This window comes from Coregonus clupeaformis, chromosome 34, assembly GCF_020615455.1.
Source record: "Coregonus clupeaformis isolate EN_2021a chromosome 34, ASM2061545v1, whole genome shotgun sequence".
Lineage (NCBI taxonomy): Eukaryota > Metazoa > Chordata > Actinopteri > Salmoniformes > Salmonidae > Coregonus > Coregonus clupeaformis.
The window spans coordinates 19477897-19496659 of record NC_059225.1 but is presented as its reverse complement, the minus strand read 5'-3'; the positions used below and the strand labels follow the sequence as shown (position 1 = coordinate 19496659).

Sequence of the window (18763 nt, the reverse complement as noted above, 5' to 3'; positions counted from 1 at the left end):
TTGGCAGATTGGACCGTCATATGGGGACATCTAGCGGTTGCTATCACGTTGTTGAAGAAGTAAAAAGGTGTTTTGATTATTTGTCAGTTTGAGAACGGGTTTTAAATACATGCATGTGTCAGGATGGAAAGATTACAGAATATGTGGAAATAGTAATAGGTGGTGAAGTAATGCCTAACAAGAATATCCTCTACTCTGACTTGAATTCAATGACTGATTTGTGGGTTGAAACATGTCCCATAATGCCTGAAAGCTGTAGTATGTGGCAGAGGGTCAACCTACAAGGACATGGGGTGTCTCATCCTGTGAAAGGGATTTTACAGTCATGTTGGGAGTATGAGCGAAGACAGTTATTCCTGTAAATCCACCATGGCTACTCCCGCCTCCAGTAGTTGATCTAGAAGTGTTGGAGAGACTACAAAAAGATAGGGAGGGTGTTAATCCATCTGATTTCTTTAAGAGATGTATGGATACTGTGTATCAGGATTTTGTGGCCATTTACACAGATGGTTCAAAAGATCCAAGGACAGGACGTACTGAGTTAGCATTTGTAGTGCAGGAATGTGGGGTGGAAGTCAGGAAACGTATTACAGATCATCTGGCTGTATATACACCGGAGCTGATGGCCATACTGTTGGCCTTGCAGTGGGTGGAGGAAGTCAAACAAGACAGAGTAGTTATTTGCTCAGATTCATGTGCAGTGTTAATGAGTCTCCAGTCCTTTAGCTCACGTAGCAGACAAGACATGCTTTATGAGGTGCTACAAACCCATGGCAGGATTAAACAGATGGGTAAACAGATAAGATTTACTTGGGTCCCAGCCCATGTGGGGGTGGAGGGGAACGAGGCAGTAGATTAACTGGCTAAACAAGCACTTAGTAGTGGGGATGTTGACGTTGAAGTTTCAATGAGCAAGGCAGAGGCAAAAATACTGATATATACAGTGATGGTGCAGAGATGGCAGGAGCAGTGGAATAGAGATAATAAGGGAAGGCATTTATTTCAAGTACAGAGGAAAGTCGGGGAGGATGGCAGGAAGGGACAGAAGAGAGGAGGCTATTTTTACAAGATTAAGGGTGGGACACAGCCAGTTGAATAAGACATTAAATGTGATAGGAAAGCATCCAACAGGAAAGTATGATTATTGTCAGGAAACAGAGACCGTGGAGCATGTATTGCTTCAGTGTGGGCAGTATCAGAGGGAAAGAGAGGATGAGATCTAGTATGAGGGAGAAGGGGATACAGGAAATTAGTTTAAAGAGTATATTGAGTAGAACGTCATTAGATATAGTCTCAAATATTTTGTTATCTTTTTTAAGAGCAATGGGGCTGGCAGGTAGGACTTCGTTTCTCCCTGTCTCTGGCCCACACTCCGGTACAGTAGGTGGCGGTAATGCACCATAACGTTGGATGCCAACCGCCGATAAACCCCACAGAAGAAGAAGTACGTGGCGGAGAGGTAGGTAGTACGCCCATTGACGTCGCCCAAGCGGGAAGCGATGTAGTGTAGTGGATTACAGTTTCCACTAGTTACCACAGCCACAAAGTCAAAATGGGCTATATCGTAGAAATTCTTGAAAACTAAAATTAGATTTTTGGTCTTAATTTAAGGTTAGTCATCAAGTTAGTAGTGTGGTTAAGGTTAGGTTTAAAATCACATTAAGAAGATACTTTTTAGAAATGGGTGGGGTTTATGACTTTGTGGCTGTGCTGACGACAGTGAACGACTGATAGCTAGCGAGCATCTACTGAAAAAAATACACAATCGTGAACGCTCAACTAATGTCGGTACCAAAGTAAAACAAGCGATCAAATAACGTCAGCTTGCTTCACCTTGATAATCGATGTGCGAGCCACATCACCTGCCAACCGGTTGAATCGTTGCATGCACTGACAGCTGTCAGCGAAATGGAACATATCCGAACGCCAAAGGTAAGAAAGCTAGCTAGCGCCATTCACGTCGCTGCTTTTTTTTTTCTTTTTCTTTTTTTACCACCCAGCAAAACATTTCAAATGCATGTAATGTAGCTAGCTAGTTAACTAGCTAACTATAATAACTTGCTATGCAATTACAACAACGTCTGGTGCGTTGACAATGGTGCCCCAAAAGCTAACGTTAGGCCTGCTAAATACAGGGCCAATTAGTTAGCTAACTTGTTAATATGCTCATTCTTGTTTTGGTTCCAAGAGAAGCGGATTCTGCTGCACGGCTGTATGAATGGCCATTTAGAATGGGCAAGTTGGCTCTCGCTTTGGGTGGTGATTTAGAACATGATAGAGCGAGAGACTCGGGGAAGCCACTGTGGACATAGCTAGCTAGATAAGACACTATCACATAATATAGGTGGCGACTGCCTTCTTGGTGTAGCCTGATGTGCTGTGTGCAAGTGACCTGTTTTTCTCGCTAGCTGCTTGTCCTCCTTGGCACAAACACGATATTAGATTTAGGAGACTAGCTGGATGTTTCCTGATAATGCATTTAGTGTGACAGATCATGGGGACACCACTACGTCAAAGGAGCAAAGTGGATTATTTTTTATTCATGCTATAGTCGCAGATAGAACAATGAGCTAGTTATACAATTATTCGCTATAGTGAGTGACAGACGTCATCACAGCCACTGTTTTCTCAGAAGGCTCAAAGCTTTCATGTTGGTGGCACTGCAGTCAAAGGGTATTTCTGGTATAGCTTAAAAAGCCGGTTTGAAGAGCCACCTCAAAGTCCTTTTGTAATTTTGTTATCAGTGAAGTGCCGCCTGAAGGAGTGTGTCTGTGTAACTGACACTTGTAGTGTGTGTTTTGTTTTGTTCATGTGAAAGAAAGGGTGTTACACATCTGCAGTATTTTAGGCTCTGCCCCCAGGACCCTGTTTGAACTCTTAATTTAAACATACAGACAGTCAACTCCTGATATTTGCAGTGGCCATGGGTGCACTAAACTGGATCATGCCAATATCCAAACCGGATCAGGGAAATAGGCCTAGGGACTGTGGAACTGCAATGCAGTTGGCAAACAGGACAGTCATCAGCTTGACTTAAGGCCCGTCAGCAACCTCTTCCTTCCTCCTCTGTGTGTGTGTGTGTGTGTCAGTCTACACACACACACACTCTTCAGTACGCTGCCAGGCCTTGACTGAGCTCACTGATCGCCATCCTGTGGAGTTGCCTAGCACCACACTGGTTGCTGGGAGACAGAGAGAGACTCTTTCAAATAGAGAGAATAGGCTAGCCTATTTGTTAATCACAGATTAGAAAAGTGCAGATGAAGTCTATTCAGTCAAGTGTTCTAAATGTCATTAAAGTGATAAAACCTACAGGGTGTGAAGACGAAGGTGAGAGTCAGTGAACCAGGAATGTGTCAAAACAACATCCAGTCAGGAAATGATCAACTCTGGTTCCACGGACTCGGTCAATGTTCTACTGACATTCATGCTGTGGCAGTCAGTATGTGGCAGTGTTAGTGAGGACATGGTAGTAGGGCAAAACCTTTTCACTACATGTGATCTGTGTGTTTTTGTGCTTGTTTGAGTGAACAAGGGAAAGAGAGGGGGGGAGAGGGAGAGAGGTAGTCCAAATATCTTTACATAATGTTGCTAGGAGACAGGTTTGACAGGTGTCACCGTAATCATAATTGTACCTGTGCAGGTGGAGCAGGTGCGTCTGTTGGACCGCTTCAGTAACAAGTCCACCAGCGGGACGCTGCACCTGACCGCCACACATCTCATCTTTGTGGAGAGCAATGCCGCTGCCACCAACACTGCACAGGAGATCTGGGTAAGGAGTACCTCTATACAGCACTCTAAATTCAGAATGTAGGACTTGCTTCAGCTAATGCCTGACACCCCATTAGTGTTCTTTAATGAGTAGGAATGAGGGAAGAGAGTAAGCTCTTATTAGGCCTACTTGACTTGATAAGCTGAATCAGGTGTGTTAGTTAGTGCTGGCTGAGCTGGAGTCTGTAACAGAAATCTGTAAACTGTGTAGCTCCAGGGCCAGGGTTGGAGTCAGATCTCTGGTTTATGGAGTTAGTCTACAGTGTGATTTTAACAAAGACACTGCTGCCAGGCTTCCTACACACTTCCTTCCTTCTCCTACTGCTGAGCACGGGGAAAAGTGTGTCTACATTTGGTAGCTAGCACTCAGTCAGAGAGTCTGAGTGTGTGTAGACAGGCAAAATGTGCCTCCAGGGCATAATACCGGGATATTCGGTAAATCCGGTACAGAACACAAGGTGCGCTATTCTACTCCGAAGGTTAGCAATGCTAACAAGTACATGTAAAATCCCATAGACAATGCTAACTAAATGTTAACGACGTCATTGGGAATATTTTATACAGTCTCTGACCTAAAGCATTTGCAGGACAGACATACCGCTCATAAAGGTATACAAGTAACTCCAAAATGCTACTCACAGTTTGCTGCACACACAAAACAAACATTAGACAGCAAGGCTCTTGATCCAGAGGGGATTCTTCTGTTACCAAGCTAACCACTTAATTAGATCGCTAACTAGCTACTAAATTAGCAAACAAAATGCACAACTGCAGAGCATTTAGCACATTTTGACAGTTAACTTAATAGTTACAGTGAGGGGAAAAAAGTACCCTGCTGATTTTGTAAGTTTGCCCACTGACAAAGAAATGATCAGTCTATAATTTTAATGGTAGGTTTATTTGAACAGTGAGAGACAGAATAACAACAAAAAAATCCAGAAAAACGCATGTAAAAAATGTTATAAATTGATTTGCATTTTAATGAGGGAAATAAGTATTTGACCCCTCTGCAAAACATGACTTAGTACTTGGTGGCAAAACCCTTGTTGGCAATCACAGAGGTCAGACGTTTCTTGTAGTTGGCCACCAGGTTTGCACGCATCTCAGGAGGGATTTTGTCCCACTCCTCTTTGCAGATCTTCTCCAAGTCATTAAGAGATCAGCATTTTAAGTGTGTTTTCTTTCTTTCTTTCTTTCTTTCTTTCTTTCTTTCTTTCTTTCTTTCTTTCTTTCTTTCTTTCTTTCTTTCTTTCTTTCTTTCTTTCTTTCTTTCTTTCTTTCTTTCTTTCTTTCTTTCTTTCTTTCTTTCTTTCTTTCTTTCTTTCTTTCTTTCTTTCTTTCTTTCTTTCTTTCTTTCTTTCTTTCTTTCTTTCTTTCTTTCTTTCTTTCTTTCTTTCTTTCTTTCTTTCTTTCTTTCTGTTTTGATGGTCATGAAAATGCTTTAATGAATTGTTAACCTCATTCACACACTCCTGGCAGATAGAAAGATGTGATGAGGTATGATGATTGCAATGAGCGTGTGTGTGTGTGAGTGCACGTTATCTCCCTGTGTTAAATGTTTGATAGATGGTGATTTTTTTTTTTCTGTACCTCTAGATTAAGATCACTTTATTTGTCAATTGTACCAAAGGTCCAACCGAAATTTGAATTCCGCTTTTATCCCAACCCCTCCGAAAGACACACATACAGTTGAAGTCGAAAGTTTACATACACTTAGGTTGGATTCATTAACTCGTTTTTTAACCACTCCACAAATTTCTTATTAAAAACTATAGTTTTGACAAGTCGGTTAGGACATCTACTTTGTGCATGACACAAGTAATTTTTCAAACAAATGTTTACAGACAGATTATTTCACTTATAATTCACTGTATCACAATTCCAGTGGGTCAGAAGTTTACATACACTAAGTTGACGGTGCCTTTAAACAGCTTGGAAAATTCCAGAAATTGATGTCATGGCTTTAGAAGCTTCTGATAGGCTAATTGACATCATTTGACTCAATTGGAGGTGTACCTGTGGATGTATTTCAAGGCCTACCTTCAAACTCAGTGCCTCTTTGCTTGACATTTTGGGAAAATCAAAAGAAATCAGCCAAGATCCCAGAAAAAAAATGGTAGACCTCCACAAGTCTGGTTCATCCTTGGGAGCAATTTCCAAACGTTCATCTGTACAAACAATAGTACGCAAGTATAAACACCATGGGACCACGCAGCCATCATACCGCTCAGGAAGGAGACGTGTTCTGTCTCCTAGAGATTAACGTACCTTGGTGTGAAAAGTGCAAATAAATCCCAGAACAACAGCAAAGGACCTTGTGAAGATGCTGGAGGAAACAGGTACAAAAGTATCTATATCCACAGTAAAACGAGTCCTATATCGACAAAACCTGAAAGGCCGCTCAGCAAGGAAGAAGCCATTTCTGTGACATTTCACATTCTTAAAATAAAGTGGTGATCCTAACTGACCTAAGACAGGGAATTTTTACTAGGATTAAAGGTCAGGAATTGTGAAACTGAGCTTAAATGTATTTGTCTAAGTTGTATGTAAACTTCCGACTTCAACTGTACATAAGTTGGAGCAGGGGGCTGCTACACTGGGCACCCGTGAAACAGTTGTTGTGGGAGTTTAAGTGCCTTGCTCAAGGGCACAAAGGCAGGCAATCGCATCTAGGATTTGATACCAGCGACTCTCCGGTTGCCAGCTCACTTCCCAACATATTTTCCCCGTCAGACCCGGGATTCAAACTGGCAACCTCCCGTTGCTGGCTCTTATCTCTAACCGCTAAGCTACCTGCTTCCCCTACAGTATGTCCTGTAGTGTCATATTAAGAAAATATGTCATGACTGTTTTGTGTTCCACTCCAGATCCTACACCACCACATAGCGTCAGTGGAGAAGCTGTCGTTGACCACCAGCGGTTGTCCTCTGGTCATCCAGTGTCGTAACTTCAGAGTGGTCCACTTTGTAGTCCAGAGAGAGAGAGACTGTCACGACGTCTACAGCTCACTGCTCAGATTGCTACGACCAGGTACCTACTGTACCTGTGTGTGTGTCTTTGAGTTAGGGCTGGGACGGTCATGGAATTTTGGTGATGGTTATTGGTCAGCCAAATGACCGTGGTCACTGTTATAATCGTTAGAATAGCATTTTTGTGTATTTTCTTTAAGACACACATTTTCTCCTCTCCTCCGCTCCTGACTGCATGTGCTGCTGCTGCAGGGAGGGGGTGTTGCCGAGGCAACCAAAGACTTGTTTGCTACACCACCTTGCTTGTTTCAGCAAAGAGCAACAGTTTCATCACATTGTAAAGAGTCTATGTTACTGTGGAATTGGACTCAACCGCAAGAATGCTCTGCTGTCCCGTCTTCAGTCAGCCGTTCGTTCCACCCCCCAAAAAACAAAAACAAAACAGTTATGACTGTTCTTTTATTTTCATGACAGTCTTCATTCATAATCGTCGGTTAGATGATTGAGCCCTACTTTGAGTGTGTGCAGGACGCTTGAGTCGAGTGAAGTTTCAAAAGAATGTTGACATTCTCTCCCTCTCTCTTCTCCGTCTCTCTCTCCATCTCTCCCACCCTAGTATCCTATGAGGAGCTCTATGCGTTCTCCTACAACCCCAAGCAGAACGAGCAGCAGCGAGAGGAGGGCTGGCAGCTCATCGATCTGGGGGCGGAGTTTGAGAGGATGGGCGTACCCTGCGACCGATGGCAGCTCACTGACGTCAACAGGGACTACAAGGTGGGCAGAGCATTCCAATAGGATTCAGGATGTAATGGAATAAGATTGGTTCAGTATTTGGCAACAATTACCATGATGCAATGTTTCCTGTTGTAGATATGTGAGACGTATCCCAGGGACCTGTATGTGCCCATTACAGCCAGTAAGCCCATCATCGTTGGCAGCTCCAAGTTCAGGAGCAAAGGACGCTTTCCTGTCCTCACATACTTCTACCAGGAGAAGAAGGTAACACCTTACCCCACCCTTACCTATCTTCATCTTAACGATTAACACATACCTTACCCAGCTTCATCCTAACCAAAACCGATCCTTTTTTTTTTGAATTTTAATTGTTGGACATAAAAGACGATAAAAACACCAGGAAATCATCTCCAAGTGATTTTAATTTAAGTAATATGTTCCCAGGTATTCCCACACATAATATAGAGATAAATGATCGTAAACATACTTAAGGTTTGAAATGATTATGCGCTAGTCAAATATTATATCTGTTTGGGCTTCTTGCAGTCAATTTGCAGTCTACAAATTATTTGTAATTATGTTCCGGCCACCCGACCATCCGCTCAAGAGAAAATCTGTCTGCAGCTGAATCTAGTTGATGATCCCTGCCCTAACATTTTACCACTGATCCCAACAACAGTCATAATCTAAACCTAACCTGTACCTTTACCTCTACCATTTCACCCCAATGCAATATTCCTAACCTAACAAGTCTCTGTAAATCGTCAGGTTAGGTATATGTGGCCTAATCCGTGTGCTCTGTGCTCGTCCCTGTCCCCTGCAGGCAGCAGTATGTCGGTGCAGCCAGCCTCTCTCTGGGTTCAGTGCACGATGCCTGGAGGACGAGAGCATGTTGCAGGCCATCAGCAAAGCCAATCACAACAGCCGATTTGTCTATGTCATGGATACCAGGCCCAAGGTACCCAATCACAACACAGTGAGCTAGCTCTTCCCACAGAATGTGGACATTCTCAGTCCCTTCCTTCTCTTTCTTTTTCTATCTGTTTATCTCCCTCCCTCTCTCCAGTTGAATGCCATGGCTAACAGAGCAGCAGGTAAAGGCTATGAGAATGAAGATAACTACTCCAACATCCGCTTCCAGTTTGTGGGCATTGAGAACATCCACGTGATGAGGACCAGCCTACAGAAACTACTGGAAGGTCAGACGGGCACACTCACTCACTCACACATGTACATCACACATGTACATCACACATGCACTATTTACTTCTCTCCCTCCATCTCTCTCAGTGGTGGGAAGTCGTTTTCTGTCAGTGAATGACTACCTGCTGGGCTTGGAGAGCTGTGGTTGGCTACGGCACGTCAAAGCTGTGGTAGATGCAGCCATCTTCCTCACCAAGGTAAGGCCATGTCCCTTCTCCAATCCCTTTCTGCTTTCTACTTCAGTATAGTCACAATGTGATTGCAGACAGTTAGGGGTATGAACGTTTTAAACGTTAAAACAAAATTGGGATCCTTAACGTTTCAAGAAAAATCCCAAACCGAAAAACAATGTAGCAGTGCAGTTATCACAACATTATTTTCCATGTTATAGCCTAACTAGACGATAGGCTATAAAGGTCTGGGGAAAGTTGTGTCATTTAAATAAAACCAGAGAGGAAGAGGCGAACTTGAGCCTACCCCCTCCTCTCTCCCTCACGCTGGCTCGCCTGGGGCGTATTCATTCCGCGGATTCTGTTGCAAAATGTTTCTTAAACGGACAAAACGGGGAGAGACCTACCTGCATTTGTCCATAGAATCTCTCGTTTTAGTTGCAAAACGCTTCGCTTCATTTGACCTAATGATCATAACACCGAGTGTGTCTTCGGTCTGTTGCGTGTAGAATATCCTAGCCTATTCATTGATAATAGGCCCTGCTTTACTGAAGTTGCGAGACATTGCAAGGAAAGAAATTGTGAGATACAGCATTCCATTGCGAGATACAGCTTTTGATTGTCGATAGATACAGTGGGGAAGAAAAGTATTTAGTCAGCCACCTATTGTGCAAGTTCTCCCACTTAAAAAGATGAGAGAGGCCTGTAATTTTCATCATAGGTACACGTCAACTATGACAGACAAATTGAGAATATTCTTTCCAGAAAATGACATTGTAGGATTTTTAATGAATTTATTTGCAAATTATGGTGGAAAATAAGTATTTGGTCACCTACAAACAAGCAAGATGTCTGGCTCTCACAGACCTGTAACTTCTTCTTTAAGAGGCTCCTCTGTCCTCCACTCGTTACCTGTATTAATGGCACCTGTTTGAACTTGTTATCAGTATAAAAGACACCTGTCCACAACCTCAAACAGTCACACTATAAACTCCACTATGGCCAAGACCAAAGAGCTGTCAAAGGACACCAGAAACAAAATTGTAGACCTGCACCAGGCTGGGAAGACTGAATCTGCAATAGGTAAGCAGCTTGGTTTGAAGAAATCAACTGTGGGAGCAATTATTAGGAAATGGAAGACATACAAGACCACTGATAATCTCCCTCGATCTGGGGCTCCACGCAAGATCTCACCCCGTGGGGTCAAAATGATCACAAGAACGGTGAGCAAAAATCCCAGAACCACATGGGGGGACCTAGTGAATGACCTGCAGAGAGCTGGGACCAAAGTAACAAAGCCTACCATCAGTAACACACTACGCCGTCAGGGACTCAAATCCTGCAGTGCCAGACGTGTCCCCCTGCTTAAGCCAGTACATGTCCAGGCCCGTCTGAAGTTTGCTAGAGTGCATTTGGATGATCCAGAAGAGGATTGGGAGAATGTCATATGGTCAGATGAAACCAAAATAGAACTTTTTGGTAAAAACTCAACTCGTCGTGTTTGGAGGACAAAGAATGCTGAGTTGCATCCAAAGAACACCATACCTACTGTGAAGCATGGGGGTGGAAACATCATGCTTTGGGGCTGTTTTTCTGCAAAGGGACCAGGACGACTGATCCGTGTAAAGGAAAAGAATGAATGGGGCCATGTATCGTGAGATTTTGAGTGAAAACCTCCTTCCATCAGCAAGGGCATTGAAGATGAAACGTGGCTGGGTCTTTCAGCATGACAATGATCCCAAACACACAGCCCGGGCAACGAAGGAGTGGCTTCGTAAGAAGCATTTCAAGGTCCTGGAGTGGCCTAGCCAGTCTCCAGATCTCAACCCCATAGAACATCTTTGGAGGGAGTTGAAAGTCTGTGTTGCCCAGCGACAGCCCCAAAACATCACTGCTCTAGAGGATATATGCATGGAGGAATGGGCCAAAATACCAGCAACAGTGCGTGAAAACCTTGTGAAGACTTACAGAAAACGTTTGACCTGTGTCATTGCCAACAAAGGGTATATAACAAAGTATTGAGAAACTTTTGTTATTGACCAAATACTTATTTTCCACCATAATTTGCAAATAAATTCATTAAAAATCCTACAATGTGATTTTCTGGATTTCTTTTCCTCATTTTGTCTGTCATAGTTGACGTGTACCTATGATGAAAATTACAGGCCTCTCTCATCTTTTTAATGTGGGAGAACTTGCACAATTGGTGGCTGACTAAATACTTTTTTTCCCCACTGTAGGCCTAGTGTACGGTTCTGACTGTCTGCCTGGTGGCAGACCTGCCTATACTGATAGATGGGTCTAGTGCACAGTTCTGACTGTCTGCTTGGTGGCAGACCTGCCTATACTGATAGATGGGTCTAGTGCACAGTTCTGACTGTCTGCTTGGTGGCAGACCTGCCTATACTGATAGATGGGTCTAGTGCATGGTTCTGACTGTCTGCCTGGTGGCAGACCTGCCTATACTGATAGATGGGTCTAGTGCATGGTTCTGACTGTCTGCCTGGTGGCAGACCTGCCTATACTGATAGATGGGTCTAGTGCATGGTTCTGACTGTCTGCCTGGTGGCAGACCTGCCTATACTGATAGATGGGTCTAGTGCATGGTTCTGACTGTCTGCTTGGTGGCAGACCTGCCTATACTGTGCCCCTCCCCTCTCTCTCCGTCCCTCGCTAGCTCGCTATGAAAAAGTGTTTGTGTTCTCGGAAGTACGGCAACTAATCAGTCTCCTCCGTTCCAAGCGGAGTTGATTCCAAGCGGAATCTAATCTTGACATTCATAAATGGGAGTCGACGCCGGGAGTCGACGTGCAAGGAGTCGAGGAATCAATTATTTTGGAGTCGACTCTCCACCACTACGTCACTGTCGGTAACAGTTGGAAAAATGTCAGAGAAAGGCAAGTGACAGCAGTGAAGTCCTGTATGGCAATACTTTAAGAAGTTAAATGAGAAGGAAATGCACATTTTGCCAGGTGGAATTGAGGTACAGAAATGGTAGTACCATTTGCTTAACCATCTGAAAGGGACGCACCTTGACACCCAAACCGTTGCTGGCAGCCGTGCAGCTGGAATTGTATGAAATTCTTAGTGTTTTAATGGTAAAAAATATTTTGCAGTTTAAATGGTGATTTTTTTTCCCCATTTGTCACATCCCTACAGACAGTCATGTCTAAAGCAGACTTCACCCAACAACTGTTAGGGCGGCAGGTAGCCTAGCACTTAGAGCATTGGGGCAGTAACTGAAAGGTCGCTGGTTTGACTACCCGAGCCGAAAAATCTGTCTGTGCCCTTGAGCAAGGCACTTAAATCCTAATTTGCTTCAGGGGTGACATACTTCCATGGTTGACCCTGTAAAACAACACATTTCACTGCACCTTTCCGGTGTGTGTGACAATAAAAACATTATTTACAAGTTATAATAATAGCAATGGCAGCGATTTAACTTCAGTCCCCCTCCTCCATAGGCAGTGACAGTAGAAGGAGCCAGTGTGCTGGTCCACTGTTCAGACGGCTGGGATCGGACAGCCCAAGTCTGCTCTCTGGGAGCCCTGCTCATGGACCCCTACTACCGCACCATCAAAGGCTTCATGGTAAGGCTGTGTGTGTGTACTACCGCACCATCAAAAGGCTTCATGGTAGGACACAACACAACTTCCCTATGCCTGTAGACATACGTAGAGGAAAGGAAACTCTGCTCTCTCTGTGTTTCAGGTCCTCATAGAGAAAGACTGGATCTCATTTGGACACAAGTTTGCAGACAGGTGTGACCAGTTGGATGGAGACCCCAAGGAGGTGTCCCCCGTCTTCACACAGTTCCTGGAGTGTGTGTGGCAGCTCACCGAGCAGTTTCCCCAGGTGTGTCTGCGCGCATCTGCGTGTTTCCACTATACTCACCACATAGCAGCCATTACAGTGGAAGACTGAGGATTGATTGTGAGGATGATGACAGTGATGATACCTACTCTTCCTTAGGCATTTGAGTTCAGTGAGTGGCTGCTGCTGCAGATCCATGAACATGTTCACTCCTGTCAGTACGGAAACTTCCTGGCTAACAACCAGAGACTGAGAGAAGAGCTGCAGTGAGTAAAACACAAACATGCACGCTTTCCAACTCTCTCCCTCTCACTCACTCGATCTTCTCTCTCTCTCCTGCCAGACTTAGAGACAGAACTCACTCTCTGTGGGCGTTTCTGTTGAGTGAGCAGCAGAACTACCTAAACCCCGCCTACTGCCCCGCTTATGCAGAGACACACCCCGTCCTCGAACCCTCCACCCTGCCCTGCCACTTCAAGTAAGAACTAGTCCTTTACCTCATCTCTCTCTCTCTCTCTCCTCTCCACCCCTCATCCACTCTACTCTAAGATTTACTCATATCTTTTCTCTATCCTTTCCTCATCTTCCTAATCTCTATTTCACGCCACACTGCCCTTTCCCACCTGGACAAAAGGAACACTTAGGTGAGAGTGCTGTTCATTGACTACAGCTCTGCGTTCAACACCATAGTGACCTCCAAGCTCATCACTAAGCTAAGGACCCTGGTATTAAACACCTCCCTCTGCAACAACACATCCGCCACGCTGACCCTCAACACAGGGGCCCCTCGGGGATACGTGCTTAGTCCCCTCCTGTTCACCCATGGCTGCGTGGCCGCGCACGACTCCAACACCATCATTAAGTCTGCAGACGGTGGTAGGCCTGATCACCGACGACGATGAGACAGCCTATAGGGAGGAGGTCAGAGACCTGGCAGTGTGGTGCCAGGACAACAACCTCTCCCTCAACGTGAGTAAGACAAAGGAGCTGATCGTGGACTACAGGAAATGGAGGGCCGAGCACTCCCCCATCCACATCGACAGGGCTGTTGTGGAGCAGGTCTAGAGCTTCAAGTTCCTTGGTGTCCACATCACAAAGGAACTATCATGGTCCACACATCAACACAGTCTTGAAGAGGGCACGACAACGCCTCTTCCCCCTCAGGAGGCTGAAAAGATTTGGCATTGGCCCTCGGCTCCTCAAAGTTCTACAGTTGCACCATTGAGAGCATCTTGACTGGCTGTATCACCGCTTGGTATGGCAACTGCTCGGCCTCCGACCGCAAGGAACTACAGAGGGTAGTGCGTACGGCCCAGTACATCACTGGGGCCAAGCTCCCTGCCATCCAGGACCTCTATACCAGGCGGTGTCAGAGGAAGACCCTAAAAATTGTCAAAGACTTCAGCCACCCAAGTCATGGACTGTTCTCTCTGCTACCGCACGGCAAGAGGTACCAATGCACCAAGTCTGGAACTAACAGGACCCTGAACAGCTTCTTCCCCCAAGCCATAAGACCGCTAAATAGTTAACCAATAGCTATCTGGAATATCTGTATCAACCCTTTTTGCACTATTTTCTTTTGACTCATCACATACGCTGCTGTTACTGTTTTATTATCTATCCTGTTGCCTAGTCCCTTTATCTCTACCTATATGTACATATCTACCTCAATTACCTCATACCACTGCACATCGACTCGGTACTGGTACCCCGTGTATATAGCCAAGTTATCGTTACTCATTGTGTATTTATTTATTGTGTTATAATTTTTCTATATTTACAAAAAATAAACGTTAAAAATAAATAAATTCTCTGCATTGTTTGGAAGGTTCCGTAATTAAGCATTTCACTGTTAGTTTACACCTGTTGTTTACGAAACGTGACAAATACAATTTTATTTTGATCTCTCTCTCTCTCTCCTCATCCTCTCCGTCCCTCTATCTCTCATCAACCCTACCCTGTTATTCCTTCTTTTCCCTAATTCTCTGTGTGTGTCAGGTTTTGGAGGAATATGTACCACCAGTTTGATCGGTCCATGCACCCCCGTCAGTCTGTCCTGAAGAATGTTCTCACCTTGAAGGAGAGCAACTGCCAACTGGAAGACACAATAAAAGAACTGGAGGCTGTGAGTACTTCTCTCTTGCTGGGGACTGGGTTGATGGGTTGTGTTGAGGGCTACTATCCTTTTTCTGTCCTTTAATTTTGTTTCTTGCTTATTTTCTTTTATTTATTATATTTTTCCATGGTGCAGGGTTAACGCATTGTTTATTTATTGGGGGGGGAGTAGGTGAAGTTGGTTTGGGGGTTGGGCAGCATGGTGGTCTCAGCCAAGTGGAGAAGAAGCAGGGAGGGAGGGAGGGAGGGAGGTATAAATGGGCAAAATGAGCAGAGGCAGGTTGCTATAGCAACGGAGACTCTGATGGTGGAGGAGGTGAGTAGTGGGTCTGTGGGGAACGGCAAGCATGCTGGTGGGGCTGAGGAAGCTGCCACACAGAAGAAGAAAAGAGGGGGGCTGGGCATGGTGGGCTCAACTGTCATTGGGGAGGACGGGAGGTGCAGGGTGGGCAGACGGGGGAGGACGTTACCGTGCCAATGGAGGAGGAAGAGGGGGGTGAGTCAGAGGGAAAGGAGGACGAGGAGGCCTTGTTTTCAGACTGCTTAATGGATCCAGAGCTGTCAGGCGGAGGGCCCTATACATACGGTCTAGCTTCCTGAGGGAGACTAAAGGGGAAAAGAAGGTTCCGCTGGAGTGTTATTTTCCTGCTTCTGAAAGGTTTGTAAGGTCAGTACAACACGTGATGAAGAATGAGGGGTTTAGTGTCCTCACCCAGGAAGCAGTATAGGCTAAGAAAGTGGGTCACATCGGTGTGTAAGGGCATGTCTACAGACTCTGTGTAAATGGATAGGTATTTTCTGGCACGGCGGCTTTATGGGCTTCTCTACTGGTTTCTGATTGTGGTGTTTTCCCCCCCACCTGGATATTTTACAGTAAGGCTCCCTTAACATGAACACGGCAGAGACTGGGGGGAGAGGAGCATGTAAAACAAAACAAAACATTTTTTTTTACAAGAGACACGCAGTGATGTGAAGATTGAAGTGGATTGGGGGTCTGGTGGAAGGGGGCGCAGGTGCTGATCTATACATTCAAGAATCTGAGCAATAGGCTAGTGAGGGCCTCCATTCTCCCAGTTGGGTTTTCAGACCACCATATCAAATGAAATCAAATGTTATTTGTCACATGTGCCGAATACAACAGGTGTAGACCTTACCGTGAAATGCTTACTTAGAAGTCCTTAACCAACAATGCAGATCAAGAAATAGAGTTAATGTAAATAGTCCGGATGGCCATTTGATTCATTGCTCAGCAGTCTTATGGCTTGGGGGAAGAAGCTGTTAAGGAGCCTTTTGGTCCTAGACTTGGCGCTCCGGTACCGCTTGCCGTGCAGTAGCAGAGAGAACAGTCTATGACTTGGGTGACTAGAGTGTTATTGAGCCATATTGCCATGGCTCAGTTCTCTGTTTCACCAGGGCCCTGCCAGGTGTCCTATTGGAAATTAAATGTAAAGCTCTTACAAGATGCCACTTTTTGCTCAAGCTTCCAAGGCTTTTGGGAGAGGTGGGGACAGCAGAAATGGGAGTTTGAGTCTCTCAGTCAGTGGTGGGACGTAGGAAAAGCCCAGATTGGGGTTTTCAGTCAGCAGTATACAGCTTTTTCCTCTTCAGAGTCCAGGAGAGTACTTGGGGAGGTTGGTGCGGCAGGGTAGGGTGGGGGCTGCAAGATAATCTATCTCAACTACACTGGGACATGGGGCTCCTTATCTGATCAAAGCGAAAGGAGCACTGGTAAGAGCCTGATTTTCCATGTTGAGAGAGATGGATGCTCACAGCTCTTTCTTCTTTGGGTTGGAAAAACAGAGTGGGGAAACCAAGAAAATCCATTGTTTACGTTGTCTGATGGGCGATGAGGGAGATGTTCTCAAACCCCCCCCCCCCAGCGCAAGCTCATGGACGCAAGATTCGGAGAGCAGGCTGACTCAAAGCAGCACAGAGGCTACTATAGCACACTGATGTTAGCTGGAGGGAACCAGCATGTGCTCTGTTGAGGAGGGCTGGAGGGTACCAGCATGTGCTCTGTTGAGGAGGGCTGGAGGGAACCAGCATGTGTTCTGTTGAGGAGGGCTGGAGGGAACCAGCATGTGTTCTGTTGAGGAGGGCTGGAGGGAAGCAGCATGTGCTCTGTTGAGGAGGGCTGGAGGGAACCAGCATGTGCTCTGTTGAGGAGGGCTGGAGGTTAAAACCCCTCTAGAGTTGGCACAACAGGCTGGACTAACGTCTCTTAAGTTGCTGGAGAGAGTCATGGGGAGGTCCAGGAGGCTCTGCCTGAGCCAGTGAGGAGGGGGCTGGAGCAGCCTCTGGAGGAGGGGCCACCACTGTTTCCACCACTGCAAGTGACAGCAGAGACTGGGGACTGGCAGGAGGGTCCAGAGAATGTACTGACATTTAGCACTCTGAGCCTGTGGGAGTTTGCGGAGGTGGGGGGTAAGGTACTGTACACCCTCAGTGCCAAGGTTGGGCCCATCAGGAGCTTACTCTGAGTGAAGGGGCATCAGTGGCAGGGAGTTGTGGGGTCCGAGAGCATGGTAGGGTATAGGTTTGAGGGTGCTCTATAAACTCCCAGTGCCAAAAAGGTCAGAGGACCTCCAGTGGAGGGTATTACATGGAGCCCTTGCCACCAATAGCTATAGGGTTGACCCGGAGTTGGGGAGGGGTATCCGTTTTGTGCAGTGACTGAGACTGTTCATCATGTTTTTTCTGTGTGTGCCAGGATAATGCTGTTACTGTCTTTTGTGATGGGGCTGAGCTATTCAAGTAGTGAAAAGGTAAAATGTGTTTTGCTGAACTGTTTGTTTGGCCAGGCCAAGTTGGCCATATGGCTAACTAGGACGAACCGGGCCTTAGGTTTGAATTTAATAAAATGATTAACTGTGGCAACGTTTCAGGAGGTATGGTGGCTCAGGGGGCTGTCTATGGCTGGAGAGGAGGGGTTAGCGGTACGGTTGTAATGTGGTGGATTGTATTGAAACAACACATGACATCAGTCAGCACAACAGGATTCCTAAATCAACAGGTGATTGTGTGGAGGTAGTGGTGGTACGCAATGTGTGTTTATGGGTGGGGTTCTCTCTCCCTCTTTCTCTCGTTACTAAATCTAACCATATGTGTCCTTCTCTGTGTTCCTCCAGAGGCTACAGAAGCATGGCATCAGCCCCCCCACCCCCGGACCCCCAGGCCCCCCCTAGAGACCAACGCACCCTCCCCACACGCCCCCACTCCCTCATCCTGGGAGCCCCCCTCAGCCGGAAGGAGGTGCAGCGACCGCAGCAGGAGGAGGTGGGAGAGGAGGTGACCGAGTGCTGCAGTGACACAGAGCGGACAGTAGAGGGCAGCAGCGGTACAGAGCGCAAGGAGAGCTACGGCGACCTGCAGGGGACATACGGGGCCAAGGCCGAGCCAGCTGTGGTCAGCCTGGAGTTTGGAGTGGCCCGCATGACCTGCTGAGGCATTGTGGGATACTGGAGGAGGAGGGGTGATTGGACTGGAATGGAGGGAGGAGGGATGGAAAGAGGGTGAGAGATGGGGTCACTAAAGGATGAGTGAGTGTGTGAGTGTGTGTGTGTGTGTGCCTGCGTGCGTGCGTTTGTGTGTGTTGGTGTGAATGTGTGTAGGTGTGAAAGCGTGTGTGTGTTGTGTTTAGCCTATTCCTATGTAGGCAGATGAAGGGGTACTGTATGTCTGTATTGTAAATCTTTGTGGAAAGCGGCATTTACTGCACTTAAAGTCTTGTTTTTATGAATGTTGAAAAGCACTAAAGAGAATAAATGACTATGAATCATGAAGATCTGCGTGTTCTGTCTGCCTATGTTATTCAACTCAATACAACTGTATTTGTGAAAACAGGACAGTTCCAGTTTCAGACATCATCAGACTATCTGCTCTGATCTCTTGATGTTCAAACCATCAGATGTTCCCCTTAATCCAACATCTAGCCGATTTCGTTATGAACATCCCATATTTAATGTTCTCAATATTGAGATCCTCCAA

The 18763-nt window shown here is 45.8% G+C and overlaps 1 protein-coding gene across 1 annotated transcript; it reads left to right on the top strand.

The window, feature by feature from the left end:
- Positions 1-1467: 1467 nt before the first annotated feature.
- On the top strand, positions 1468-18558 carry LOC121549754 (myotubularin-related protein 6). Its single transcript, XM_041861617.2, is given in 15 exon segments — positions 1468-1932; positions 3644-3772; positions 6639-6801; positions 7357-7514; positions 7611-7739; positions 8299-8433; positions 8542-8674; positions 8766-8875; positions 12313-12438; positions 12560-12703; positions 12821-12927; positions 13005-13139; positions 14660-14786; positions 17905-17937; positions 17939-18558. Coding segments are annotated over 15 exon segments (1935 nt in total). The 5' UTR covers positions 1468-1908; the 3' UTR covers positions 18221-18558.
- The last annotated feature ends 205 nt before the right edge of the window (positions 18559-18763 follow it).